Raw genomic sequence first — 14,980 nt, 5'->3', positions numbered from 1 at the left:
CTGGGATTGATCCTATTCCTGAGCTTCGAGTTTGGAACCACTGCTGGCCCTGGCTCCTCAGCCTGGGCTCTTCATCTCATACATCAGATGTGGGGCAGAACCTAGGAGCACAGGTGTCTGGTCTGGAGACCACACTTTCCCGTCTGGTGCTGGTGCTCACTTCCTCCCAAAACTGAAAAAGAAAAAGCTTCTTTCTTTTTTTTTGGTCAATTTATCCTAAACTGAATCTGGAGCATTTGTCTGTGTGAACACTCTTCTCCTTAATATTTTCTAGGTGTGTGGGTTTTTTAGGGCTGCCATAGCAAGTAGCCACACACCAGGTAACTTAAACCACAGAAACTTACTTTCTGTAGTCTGGAGGCTGGAAGGCCCAGGTCAAGGTGCTGGCAGGGCTGGTTCTTCCTGATGTCTCTCTCCTGGCCTTGCAGATGGCTGCCCGCTCCCTAGTCCTCGTGTGATCATTCCTCTGTGTGTGTCTGGATTCCAGTCTCCTTTTGTATAAAGACACCAGTTAGACTGGATCATTCTCACTTTAACTTAATTCCTTCTTTAAAGACCCTGTCTGCAAATACAGTCACATTCCAAGGTCCTGGGAGTAGGACTTCAAAGCATAAGTTTTGGGGGACACAAGTCAGCTGTGACACGAGACCTGGATACTGTTTGATAACTTGACATGCTGTCACACATGCTGTGGACCCAGACTGGAGGAAGGGGAGCTTGTTGTGCCTGCTAGTGCTGTGGGAGTCCAGCCATCTGCTATGGGCCTGGCTGGTGCATGTGGGGGCCCTGCAGCCATGCCGTGTGGGGGCACTCATCGTGTTTGCTCTTTGGACAGCCTGGCCATCAGGCCCCACACGGTGCCTCCTTCTCTCCCTGCAGCCATGCTGTGTGGGGGCACCCATCGTGTTTGCTCTCTGGACAGCCTGGCCATCAGGCCCCACACGGTGCCTCCTTCTCTCCCTGCAGCTCGGCGCCAATGCTTTGCTCTTCTTTGGTGTGAACATGTACGGGGTCTTTGTGAGGATCCTGACGGAGCGCTCCCAGAGGAAGGCATTCCTGCAGGCCCGGAGCTACATTGAGGATCGGCTGAGGCTGGAGGATGAGAACGAGAAGCAGGTCAGTGCATAGGCCAGTCTGACACTGGCCACACTTGTCAGGGGTCCACACTGGAGTCTGGGACTGTGGAGGAGATGCCCTGAGCTTTACAGGGATTAAATAGATAGGCAGCCCCGCTGCCTGGAGAGGGCTGAGTGGCTCTAGAGAGATGGGATGGTGCTGGGATGGAGCTGTTCTGGGTGTGGGCTTTGGGTGTGTTATCTCCTCAATGAAGCTGGAGATAGGTCCTGGCAGTGCCTTGGGTGAATGTGACTGTATAGCTGGCCCTGACCCACTGGGCTGGGGCTCCTGGCAGCCCCAGCCTCAGCTCGGTGTGGCCAACCCTAGAGCATGCCAGCATTTTGGGGGTGTGGAGGTGTCCCCGTTGCCCTGAAGATGTTGAGCAGGGGTCTTCAAACTTTTTGAACAGGGGGCCAGTTCACTGTCCCTCAGACCGTTGGAGGGCTGGACTGTGGGCCCTGGGACAAGTCAGCTGCTAAGCAGGACAGGCAGCGGCGGCAAAAACACCCGGTGGGCTGGATAAATGTCCTAGGTGGGCTGCATGTGGCCCATGGGCTGTAGTTTGAGGACGCCTGCTGTAGAGGAATCCATTGATCATGGTGATGGCCACTGATGGTCCTTGCAGCTGTGAGGACCCTTGGGCTTCTCCCCAAAGCTGGAGGATCAGTGTGACCATCATCCCCATTCCCAGGATGAAGCAGCCATGTGGGAAAACACAGAGGCTTGCAGGGAGCCACACCTGGGTTCCGGGGTTCCCAGTGCCCTCTGTGGCTTATCCTCTGTGTGTCCTTCCCTATTGCCCAGGGCCTGTGCCCCCAGGTGGGCCTAGAAGTGAGGATCCAGGGGCTCAAGTGTGGCCTGGTGCATTCCAGGCACCTTCTCTGGAAGGAGCTGGACTCTTTTCCCAGCCTTGGGGCTCACAGGCCTATGTAGCACCATCCTGAGGTCTCAGGCTTGTACTGTGCTATTGGTGGGGCAGAGAGCATCTATTTCTCAGCCTGATTTATTCTGCTCTTACTGGGCATATAAGATATTGTTATAGAGACTATAAATTTGAAAACATACACATTTATTTTCATTCATAGACATTGCAGTATTCCAAGTATTTACACAAAGGAAGGATATAGTTGAGAAATAGATCCCATTTCTCCTGTATTCTCATGCACATGTGTGTTTAGATTGTATACCTGCTGCTGTGTGTGGACGTGTGGGAGCACATGTCCGTGTGGACGGATGTATGGGGGATGGTACCTGATGTGTGCGTATGTATATGTGTATCCACTGGGGGGTATGCATGTAGGGATGTGTGCACATTTGCCTCTGTCTCTACATGTGTGCACATGTGTGTCTGTGAATGTCTGCACCTGTATGTGATCTGCATGTTCATACTGATGTGTTTATGGTTTTGCGTTCATGTGGCTCTGTGTGTTTGGGCGTGCCTCTATGTCTGTGTGTGTGTGTGTGTGTGTGTCTGTACATGTCTGTCTGAGGGTACGTGAGGACACATGTAAGTGTGTTGGTATGTGTGTTGTACCTAAGTGTGTATGAGTCTGTGTGTGCATGAAGCATGCATTTTCCTAGACTCTCCTGAGCATTTTCTTTCAGACCAGAGCCATCAACACTGGCAGAGAGATGTGCTTTGCTCTGTCTACAAGGTGTTTGACCTTATTTTATTACCTCCGCAGGATCCCAGAAGCCAATCTTTGGAATCCCCATTTCCACCCTTAATATACCCTTGTGTGGTGAAAGCCAAGACTGCTTTGGGGGCCGTGTTTGTTTCTCTGTCATCCTTGTCCCTCCCACTCCTTGCCCACTTTCTCCGTGTTTGCCTGTTTTCCTTTCTTTTCTGACTTTGGCTGGCCTCTCTGATGGACTGTCTTACCTCCTGATATTTTCCAGTCTAGACTTTGCAGCGTAAGGTGCATCATTTCACTTGGTTTTATAGCAGCTCTGTGAGAAAGGGATTATGTTCTCAGCTCTATGGATGAGGAAGTCCAGGCTCGCAGCAGCTCAGAGACGCTCAGAGACGCATCCAGGCTCTAACTGCAGAGCCCAGTTCTTAAGCAGGAAATTTCCAAAAGGATAAAAGTCATCCAGCCCTGTTAACCCTGCTGAATGGTGTTTTATTTTTAAGGGTTAGCCTTTATGCATATTCCCCCCACATAATTGCCACTCGTGTGTGTTTATAATGTTATTTTCTGTATTTTGACTTAGCGGTTTGCACAGAAGTCTCCACTCATATTATAAATGTGATTTAAAACGTTGCTTATTCTCCCCTAGTGCCTGTCCCTGCAGTGTTCTCAGCATCTCAGCCAGACACCTTAGTCTAAGGAAGTTTATTTTTCACACTCACGTTTATTCCTCTAGACGTGAAGGATTCCCTTAGTCACATTTTCAGGAATATAAATATGAAATCATTTCTCTCCTAAGTTCTTGGGGGCATTTCCCCAAACTTGTGTTCCTTATAGCCTTACGAGCAATGTCATTACACTTGGCTCTCTGTTGTAGTGCTGTGCTAGGTGGGCCACAGCCACCCACACCAGCAGCACAGGGAGCCTGTCAGAAATGCAGATTGCCAGTTCCTGCCTCGTGCTGTGGGTGGGAAAGCCCCAGGGGGGCCCTCAGGATGGTGCGGGTTCTGTTGAGCTGCCCTGTGTCTGGTGTCTCTTTATTTCTGCCTCCACCTTCTGCTTCTGTCTGTCTCACTCCTACCTTTTTCTCCTCTGTGGCTCATTCATTCCGACCCTTTGATAGTGGGGTGAGCAGCTCCCTGTACAACACAGCGGCCCTTTGTGTTTCCCTAAGTCTGTTTCTCTAGCATTGCTTTTCTTTGCATAAAAAGTCAATCTTTTATATTTTCACATGGATCATTTTCCTTTGTGATTTTCTCTTGCTTCCACTCTGAGCTAAGTCTTGATACCCTATCGCTGAATGAGGATGCAACTTTCATAGTTCTCTTGCACCTCTGGGGTTGTATCACACCACATCTGTTTTCCTAGGTGTACTGGGACCTGGGTCTTCCTTGCCTCCAATGGCTGACTTCAGCACAGGGAGCCTGTCTTTGGGATTTGGGAGGGAACACTCAGAGCCCAATGGAATCCTGCTGGCTCTCAGAGCTCTCAGGTACCACAGGCACTGGGCCCATCAGTGTCTGCCTGGGGACCACCTGGTCATCCAGAGGGCCGGGAAGTGGCTGTGACAACTCTGCCCAGGCCTCCCCAGTGTCAATATGAACTGCAGCCTCTTGAGTTACAGGTGGGGGACTCTCTATGTTATGACTAGTTGTGATCATCTGCATTTCATGTTTCAATTCTGATGGCGATACAGTTGCATTAAGCACCTGCCTCCAGAGTCTTGGTCAGTCACTGAAACTGTTACAGCAGCATGTTGGGTGATAGGAGGAGATCTGGGGGATGCACAACACTTCTGAGAACAGATCTGGGGCATGCATTTGTTTCTGGGAGGAGATCCAGGGGACACACCTTGATTCTGGGAGGGGATTGGGGAGATGTACCCAGTCCTGGAGGGGATTCTGTGGGCTACATCCCAGTTCTAGGAGGGGATCTGGAGGCATGAACTCCAGTCCTGGGAGGGATTCTTGGTAGATATACCCCAGTTCTGGGAGATGGCTTGAGGGGATGCCCTCACTTCTGGGAGAGGAGCTGGGGGTTATACCCCAGTTCTGGGAAGGATTCTGGGTGTCATTGGCAGGACGTTTGGAATGAGGGCACAGTTCTCCTATGAGGCTGGACGATGTGGGCTGAGCGAGGAGGAGGTGAGAGGACGAGCATGGGCAAACTCTGAGCTGGGTGTTCCTGTGCCCAGTCCTCTGAGAAACAACATTGACTGTGCTGTGGCTTCAGCTGGAAGGAGATGGCTGTGACAGGTGCCGAGGTGGGCGGGCCTGGCTCCTGTATATCTGTGATCAGGGACAGCTCTGCACACAGTGGCAGGTGTGTGCACTGGACTGTGTTGGAGGGGAGCCCCTGACGCTGCAGGAGAGTGACGCCATAGTCACATCCTGAGGCTGAATGCACAGGTGAGACTCAGAGGCAGGGGAGCAGACACACGGGGCTGAGTGGGGTGGGGCTGTCTTATGCCTGGGGATGAACGTGTAACCCAGAGGTTCTATGGCTGGAGCTTTGTGAGAGAGAGAGGATTATGCTCAGTTCACAAAGGAGGACCCACAAAACACCTTCTCTTAGAGATGTGCCTGCCAGATAGGCCTGGGCTTTGTGGCCACCCTGGCCCGGGGGATGCTAGGGCTAGGCAGCACTGGTCTGGAATGAGGATTCCCAACCCCGAGCTCCCTGGTCTTGTCCCATATCAGCCCCGTTTTGGCCTGGCTGGGAACTGAAGGAACAGATGAAGTGGCTGTGGCAGCAGGGCTGTTGTCCAAGGCTCCTGGACCGTGCTGTGGGCGTCAGCCAGACTCTTAGGCTCCTTTCTTCTCCATCTATACCTCAGGTGCCTTGTTCCCCAATGCCAACATCGTTCTTGCCCAGTTTGATAGATTAGGTTTTGACACCAGTAGTTGAGTATGCTTCACCTTGAGCCTTGGGGATACCAGAGTCTTGGGTTATGATGCCATTGTTGGTCTTTCCCAGCCAGCCCCATCCCTGGGTGTTCTGTGCCTACTTACTGCAAGTTTTGCAGTAGCTCACGAGGAAGGAGACAATTTTTAGCCACAAGGGCCTTCATCCTCCCCTGCTTTACTGTGTGGTGCCAGTAGCCCTATGGTTGCCCTATAGAATGTGGGAGGTTTTCTGGGGCCCTGCCTGCTCCTGCTGAGGCAAGCAGGTGTCTCCCTGCACCAGCTCTGGAAGGCCCATCAACACTCCCACAGAGGACAGGGAGGAGGAACCCTCCTTGTCTTCCCTTGGACCTTTCCAGGGAAACCCACAGAACAAGAGATGCTGAAGGGGAATGGTGGGGTCATCAGGTTCATCTGTTCCATTACACCACTTACTATGTGTCTAGAAGGTTCTGTGCTATACTTGGGACAAAGTTACCTGGATTGCCAGTATGCCCGAGGCTGATTTCTTTGAGCGGGATTTGGATTTGCTAAGATGACTCCCCTTCTCAACAAAACCCAGCACAGGAACAGAAGAAAGGGGCAGCCTTAGCCAAGGTCCCTACACTGGCTACAGAGTCTGGACAGAATAGAAGGTTCCCAAACAAAGATGTTTTTCCTGAGTTGTTAGATCTCTTTAAAATTAATTTCAGTTTTCTGTACATATCATGGTTAAGAATATAAGGAGTTTATTCTGTTTTATAAATTTGAGAACTGGGACTCTCAGAATTTAAATAACTTAGGAAAGACAGCGGAGTGAATAAGAAGGTAGCCAGTAGCAGCGCCTAGGTTCTGCCCTAGATCTCCCAGCAGAGCCAGCGGGGACCTAGTTCCTCCCATCAGGGTCACAGCCTCCTTGTAGAAAAAACACTCGTGGAAAAGAAAAACACTGGCACAGATGTTTTAAGTTTACAAATACCCAAGATAAAATGCTCCAAAGGTGTGTGGAAGGAAGGTTCTTTTAACGGTACTTTTTCTGTTTCTGAACAAAAATGTCAAAAGTTGGTTCTTTGAAATAGAAAAGCTCTAGGGAGACTGATCAAGAAGAAAGAGAACAGACACAGATAAGGAGCTTGAGCGACAAGAACAGGCTGGCTGTGGATAAAGACGGATTAAAATAGATAATAGAAAAATGCTAAGAATAATTGTATGCCAGTGTATTTGAAAAAGACAAAATGGACAAATTCCCAGAAAGTATCAGTTACCAGAGATGATCCTTGAAGAAAAAGAGAGCCTGAAAAATCCTATAATCATTAAAATATTGACTCAGTAATTTACAAGCTTACCCAAAAGTAAACAGCAGGCCCAGATGGTCTTACAGATGAGTTATGCAAAATTTTAAGGAAAATGTCGTTCCGGTCTCATCTGCCACAGGGAGAAAACTCTGAGCTCAGGTGGGGCTGGCTTGTGATTATGGAGGACTGAGCTTCGATTCCCAAATCTAAGGCAGGAAAATCATGGGGACAAGTGGGAAAGCCTATTTCTTAGTGTTGTTTCCATGAGCAGTTTGGTCCCAGGCCCTTTGCTTCTTGTTGCTGGAGTGAATGGGGAGGGAGCCAGCTGGGTGCCCAGTCCCCTTGCCCTGTTGCTGTTTAATGCATGGGATTCTGGGAGCACGGGGCAGGGTGTGCGGCTGGGTCAGGGATGACATTTACATCTCTGCTGTTGTCAGGGCACCTGTGCAAGTAGAACTGAGGCCCAGGATGTTTGTTGTCAATGGCTTTAGCATGCTCCAGGCTGTCAACTTGTTGGTCAGGTGCTGGCCAGTGGAGATGACCTGTTTCATCATCTCCTTCTGGAGCAGCCCCTGCCCAGCAACCCTCCTAGGGAATGGCCAGAGGGGTGCAGTGAACACCCCTCCTGTGGGGATGCTGCTGTCTGTCTCCACAGTGAGGACCCCCTAGCCCTATGGCTGGCATAGCCCACTGGGTTCTTCAGTCTCCCAGCTCCCAGGGGTGTCCCCCTTCTCTGCTGTCTCAGGCCATGAGCTTTATACAGCTCATGCTTTGGGGTTTTCTATGTAGAAGCCACATGGATCCCAGTGTCTCTTCCCTGACTTCTGTGGCAAGGGCTGTGCTGCTGACAGGGAAGGAACAGGAGCTGGTTGGAGCCCTGATCTCTAAGTGGAGATCAGCACATCTTGGGGGGCTGTGAGGAGGTTTGTGGGGACCCCAGCCATTTGTCTGGTCTGTCTTGTTCAGGTTTCCTCAAACTATGGCCCACAGGCCACATCCAGCCCGCCAGGTGTTTTTGCTGCCACTGCCTGTCCTGCTTAGCAGCCGACTTGTCCTGGGGCCTGCAGTCTGGCCCTCCAGCGGTCTGAGGGACAGTGAATGGGCCCCCTGTTTAAAAAGTTTGAGGACCCCTGGTCTTACTCTTATTTGTTTGAAGTCTGGATGGCAACTGGAGGTAGTGGCCCAGGTGCAGGCCCTGGACATGCTGGTCACATTTCCCCTCTCTTATGAGACAATCCAGGCTTGGGAGCTGCCAGTGTCAAGGCCCAGGGTCCAAGAGTAGTTGGGGAAGAAAGGTCCCCTGAACCTACTGGGGCCATCTCCATACTTGTGAAGGCTGGTCCATGGCTCAGTGAATTGCCAGTGGTCCACAAGAGAGTGGTCAGGTCTATAGCTGTGAGGCCAGTGTCCACAGCTCTGGTTCTCTGAGGATTGGGAAACAGGCCCAGCTGTGTTCACAGTGATGTGAAGTGACCCATGGAGGGGACACAGCATCTGAAAACACCCTACCAGCATTAGGGACTTGGCAAACACAGCTTCAGGGAGCTCCTGTACTTTCCCACTAGGTGTTCCTGGAAGAACCTGGGGGCAGAGCCTGGGGCCAGGGGCAGCCATGGAAGGCACGCCCTGACCCCGCTGAAAGGAGACAGCCAGCAGAGCTCTGTCTGGGGTGCAGTTGCCCCTTGGGAGAGCGCGTCAGTCAGGATCAGGTTCGGCAGCCTGTAACAGACCTGGGCCATGGTGGCTAAGCAAAATACGAGTTGCCTTTCTCAGGAACAGAAGTCTGGAGGGATACAGCTGGGAGGTGGTGACTAAAGTGTTATTAGGGACCAGCTCTGTCTTGGTCAGCAAGGACTGCCATAGCAAGGTGCCGTCATCCAAGTGGCTCAACAATAGAAATTTATTTTCGCATGGTTCTGGAGCAGCAGTTCTCAACCTGTGGGTTGTGACCCACAGGAACTGTATTAAAGAGCCACGGCATTAGGAAGGTTAAGAACCATTGTTCTGGAGGTTGCAGAGTCCAGGATCAAGGTGTCAGCAGGCTGGGTTTCTCCTGAGGCCTCTCTCCTTGGCTTGCAGATGGCTGTCCCCTCCTGTGTCCCTATGTGAACATCCCTGTGTGTATACACTCCTAGTTCTGTGTGTCCAAATTTCTTCTCCCTTTAAGGACACCAGCCATTTTGAATCAGGGCCCACCCAATTACTTTAAATAGTTTCCTAAAGGTCTTATCTTTTAATATCACATTGGGAATTAAAGCTTCAGCCTGTGAATTTGGGGGTTGCTTTAGTCCACAGCACCCACCAAACAACATGTGATATTCTATTTCAAGAAAAATTCAAGTATGATTTAAACATAAGGAGATGCTAGCTGTGAGTCCAGGATGAGCCCCTGTGCCCTCGGTGAGAAGCGGGCAGGGGCTGAGGATGCCCCATGTGGCCCCTGACTGAGCTGGAGGCGGCAGGTGGCAGGAGCTGGAATCTTGTCTCTGACCCACCAACCCCAGATGTGGCTGGTTGTGGGTGACAGAGGGTAGGTGGTGGGGTCCCAACCTGGGTGCTCTGTGTCCTTGGCCTGCCCTTCTGCTCAGGACCTTGCTCCCCTACAAGCCCCTGGCAGGTTGATGCCCTTCCTCAATACTCTCGGAACTTTAGAAGCCATGACTATTTGTTTTTTCCAACTTCTTTCTGGTTTCTCTTGTTGATTTTACCATCGAGAGTAGTGGCCGTAGAGGTATCATCAGAGGATCCTCATTCACAAGTGGGGAGTGGACAGATGCAGTCGGGGGGAACTGACGTGTAGCTGCCCTGCCCAGCGCTCCCACTGGCCTCACCTGTGCATCTTACACACAAGGTTCTAACCTTGCTAGAGAGCCCAGGGTGAAAGGCCAGGGCTAAGGACAAGTGGAGATGTCTGTGGCCCTCCGGATGTGTCCAGTCTGGAGCTGATAAGAGGAGAAGGGAAGGGATCTCAGCCTGGCCAGCAGAGGAGACAGAGGACACAGTGATGAGGATCTGACCAGGGTAGAGCTGAGAGCCCCAGGGCCACTCTGGGTGTGGAGATGTTCCCGGAGGTGACTGGGAGGACCCCTGGCTGGACCCCTAAGGGGAGGCGAGCCCCTTGAGCTTATTTGCCTGTTTGCATTAATGTCCATGCTTCCAGCATTGCCTCTCCTACCAGCCCTGGCTGAGATTTCTGGGATCATCTGGGAATATGCACCTCACCTGTAGGAAGCCAGCTGGGTCATGTCACCCAAATTACCAGAGATGCTACTATGGTGTAGTCCTCAGCCACCAGGTGCTGATTCGAGATGCAGAGTCCCAGACCTTGCCCAGACCCAGTGAAACCACTACTCTGTGGTTGAATCCCAGAAGGGGGTGTCTGTAGAGGCTGCTGGGTGCTTATGCACAGGCTTCTGTAACACCTGGCACACACAGCTTCTGGCAGCAGGGAGAAGTGGAATTGATGAGGGATATGTAGGAGTTTGCCAGCTAGAGGCAGGGAGGTGGGAACTGTAGGAGGGATTCAGGCAGCAGATTATATGTGCAGGTCATAGGTGTTAGGTGATAGATATTTTCAGGGAGAGACAGCCAGATCTCTTAAGTAGGAGCTGGGCCTTCCTTCAGCTTGGAGAGGGTGGGGATGTGGGCTGGAAGTACACCTCCCCTGCATGGTGAAGACGAGCTGAGGCTTCAGGTGTTCATGGCTGTCCACTGTGGTCTGAGCCTGTCACAGCTGGAGAGCATAGGGAAGAGCTCAAGGCACACACCAGGAAGGTCACCCTCAGCTCCTGGGGCTTCCTTCCCTGCCTCCCCCATACTCCACTAGGAAACCTGGTATCTCAGAGTTGGCTTCCTGTTCCATAGTGGGGAGGCTGGCCCCTCCAAGGGCCCTGGATGTTCCTACCATGCCATTATTAAATCAGAATTCCAAAAATAACATGTAGCTATTTAAAGTATATACTCAATTTGTTATCCTAATAAGGTAAATGGAACAATTTTGAGTTCTCATTGTATAAGGAAATTTATCAAGAGAAACAGGTTTGAATTTTAAACAGGGCTGGTCCATGCATGGTACCCATCTCAAACCAGGACATTTATTACTTGTTTTTCATTTTTAAAACAACTTTATTGAGTTTGTGTATCATAAAATTTAATTGAAAGTTCAAAACAGGCTTGGCGCTTCTGCTCAGTGGTGAGGGTGCCAGCCACATACACTGGAGTTGGTTGGCGCTTACTCCTGGCTGCTTGCAGAATTTTTTCTTTCATCTTGACTTTGGACAGGTTCATTACAATGTGTCTTGGGGAAGCTCTGTTTGAAATGAGATAACCTGGGGTTCAATATCCATCTGAAAGGAGTGTGTCAGGTTCTTTACTAAAAGAACTTTGGGAAGTTTTCCTTTATGATAGTCTCCAGTAGGGCTTCCATTCCTTTCCGACAATCTTCTTCTTCAGGGCTTCTCCATCATTCATATGTTGAATGCTTTGTGGAATCTTGTAGTTCTCCACTCCCTCTTTACTTTCCTTAATTGTCTCCCTCGTTTTCATAAGCTCCACCAGATCCTTTCTATATTCTACATATCAAGAGATAGCTGACTTTTCGTTCTGTCTTTCTGTTTTCTTGTCTATTCCTTTTATTGCCTTTATCATCCATATTTTAAATTCCCTTTCTGTCAAATCCATTAATTCTTTATAGGTGGAGTCTTCTGCAGTAGCTGCCTCATGGTCCCTTGGGGGAGTTGCTCTGTTTTGGTTTTTCATGTTGCCCCAATTTTTCTATTGGTTCCTCTTCATGTGTTGTTTCTACTTGTTCACAACCTTGTGCTTCTTTTTCCTTCTAACTTCCTCATTTGCTTCAGATTTCCTTGTCTTAGAGTACACTTGGGACAGAACAGAAGTGCTGGGTACCCACAGAGCAAGGGCTGCACATGAGTGCAGAGCTCCTCACCGCAGCTCCTGCTGTCCTGGCTGTCAACTGACTTATTTCATTAATTTTATTGAGACAGAGTCTCACTCTGTCACCCTGGCTAGAGTGTCCTGGTGTCATCATAGCTCACAGCAACCTCAAACTCTTGGGCTTGAGCAATTCTATTGCCTCAGCCCCCCAAGTAGCTGGGACTATGGGTATCTGCCATGACACCTGGCTAGTTATTCTATTTTTGGTTTTTTAAGAAGAGATGGAGTCTTGCTCTTGCTCAAGCTGATCTCAGTCTCTGTAGCTCAAGTGATCCACCTGCTTTGGCCTTCCAGAGAGCTAGGATTATAGGTGTGAGCCACTATGGCTGGCCAAAATCTGTTTTTTCTTTTTTTAATTAAACTTAAAAAAAAAAAAGAAACTGAGCTACTTAAAGTGGTTACTAAGAGCTACTTAATGTGGTTGTGAGAAGTAATGCCGAGAGATTTCACGGGCCCTTTACCCACCTTCCCATCCCGTAACATCTGCAGAACTGTGGCACAGTGTCCCAGCAAGGGTGCTGACCTGGGGAGACTGCTGAGATGCCGAACATACATTCCCACCAAGAACCCTTGTGTGGCCCTCCATAGCCACATCTGCTTACCTCCATGACACCTCCATTCTTAAGCTGGGGACCACCAACCTGTTATCTATTTGTATAAATTAGTAATTTCCATAATGTCTTATAAGGGGAGTCATGCAGTATGTAGAATTCTGAGATTGACTTTTTTTTTCTTTTTTTATTTCTTATAGCATAACTGTGTACATTAATGCAATCATGGGGTACAGTGTGCTGTTTTCATGTACATTTTGAAATACTCTCATCAAACTGATCAAGATAACCTTCATGTCATATTCTTAGTTATTGAGTTAAAAGAGATTGGCTTTTTTCACTCAATATAATTCTCTGGCGATTCATCCAAGTTGTTGAAAATATCTAGAGTTCATTAATTTTTCTTTTTCTTTTTTTTATTAAGTCATATATACATAGATCATGAATACATTTGTGTCTTTGTGGGGTTCAACGTGTTGATTATTTGTACAAATCTGAGTGCTTACATCCTACTAATTAACATAGCTTTCACTTCATTTACTTAATCACAATGTTAAGACATTGGTGTTCAATACTTGATAGATTTGACTTGTACCCTTGCAATATTCTTCATAGGTGTGGTCCCACCATTAACCCTCCCTCTATTGACCCACCTCCCTCCCTTCCCATCTAATTGGTATTCTGTGGTGTGGTTGTTTCACAGTTTGTGTAACTATTCGCCCACTGAACTATATCCTGGTAGCTTCCAGTTGTGGATTCCTGTGAATAAAGCAGCTGTGAACATTTGTGTACAGGTTATCCTATGATTGTAGGGATTAATCTCTGTGGCATGAATACCTGGAAGTACAGTTGGTGGGCCATATGTGAGTTGCATATTTAGTTCATTAAGAAATGGTGGAAGTGTTTCTCAGAGCCGTTGTGCCATTTACATACCCAGTAATATATCTGTTCATGTCATTTACTTACTTTCTCTTTGTACTTTTTTTAATCTGCTGAAATTTGATAGTTCTTTTACTTTCTAGCTACCAGTCCTTTGTTAGATACAAGGTTTGCAAATATTTTCCCTCAGCCTGTACTTCATGGTGTTTTCATCCTTTTAACAAAATCTTTCAGAGAGCACATGTTTTTAATTTTGATGAGGTTTCATCTTCCTTTTTAATATACTTTTGGTAATATTACTTTTGTAATATACTTTTGGTGTCAAATCTAAGAACATTTTGCCTACACCTAGTTCCTGGAGTATTCTTGTGTATTTTTCTACAAGTATTCTAACTTTATATTGTCCATTTACACCACTGATATATTTTAATTTAACATTTGCTTGAAATGCAGGGTTTAGGCTAAGCTTTATTAATTAATTTTATTGAACATAGTCATGGGGTACTTAGTGGTATTTTGAGACATATAACGTATAATGATCAGATCAGAGTAATTAGCATATTCATCATAACACATATTTACCATTTCTTTGTTTTGAGACCATTCAGTATCCTCCTTCCAGCTACTTGAAACTGTATAGTATATTTTTGTTAATATAGTTGTCTAAGTGGCATGGAACGCTAACTCTTATTTCTCCTATCTAGCTATAATTTTGTATCTTGTAACAAATCTTGCTCTATGTCCCCTTCCTCCTATCCTTCTAGTATCCTCTGTTCTACTTTTTACATCTATGAGATCAACTTTTCTTAGGTTTCACAGAACAGTGAGAAATGCCGTGTTTCGCTTTCTGTCCCTGGTTTACGTCACTTACCATAATGTCCTCCAGGTCCATCCAAGTTTCCATGAATGACAGGATTTTATTATTTTGTTATGGCCAAATAGTATTCCATTATGCATATAGACCACGTGCTCCTTACCCATTCATCTGAAGTTAGACACTTAGGTTGATTTCATATCTTGACTACTGTGAATAGTACTGTAATAAACATGGGGATTCAGATGTCTCTTCAATATACTGATTTCATTTCCTTGGGATAACTCCTGGTAGAGGGATTGCTTGATCATATGGTGGTTCTATTTTCAGTTTTCTCCATAGTGGCTGTACTCGTGACTGTACTAGTTTACAACTAAATTCCCTTTTCTCTGCATCCGTGCCAACATTTGTTATTTTTTATCTCTTGGATAATGGCTGTCCTAACTAGGGTGAAATGTCATCTCATTGTGCTTCTAATCTGCATTTTCTTGATGAATGGTGATGTTGAGCATTTTTTTCATGTAATACATATTTGTTGGCCATTTATATGTCTTATTTTGAGAAATGTCTGTTTAGATCACTTGTTCACTTTTTAATTGTATTGTCAGCTTTTGTTGGTTTTGTTGAGATAATGTCATTTATATATGCTGGATATTAATCAACTATCAGACAAGTAGTTTGCAAACATTTTCTCCCATTCTATATGTTGTCTTTTCATTCTGTGGATTGTTTTCTTCTCTGTGTAAAAGCTTTTAGTTTGATGTAATACTATTTATTTATTTTTGTTTTTATTTTCTGTGCTTTTGAAGTCTTATTCATAAGATCATTTCTCAGGCCAGTGTACTGAAGTGTTCCCTTA

General features: G+C 47.5%; 1 protein-coding gene across 1 annotated transcript in view; it reads left to right on the top strand.

The window, feature by feature from the left end:
* The window catches only part of ADCY1 (adenylate cyclase 1), a 156,298-nt gene that overhangs the window by 13,954 nt on the left and 127,364 nt on the right, over positions 1-14,980 (top strand). The window contains exon 2 of the mRNA XM_012810057.2: positions 967-1,116. Coding sequence (XP_012665511.1) covers positions 1,003-1,116 — 114 coding nt within the window. The 5' untranslated portion in view covers positions 967-1,002. The remainder of the gene's footprint in view (positions 1-966; positions 1,117-14,980) is intronic.

Source organism: Otolemur garnettii, unplaced genomic scaffold, assembly GCF_000181295.1.
Source record: "Otolemur garnettii isolate 467f Iridium unplaced genomic scaffold, OtoGar3 scaffold00123, whole genome shotgun sequence".
NCBI lineage: Eukaryota > Metazoa > Chordata > Mammalia > Primates > Galagidae > Otolemur > Otolemur garnettii.
The sequence above is the reverse complement of the archived record's forward strand: the minus strand, read 5'-3'. Positions and strand labels throughout refer to the sequence as shown.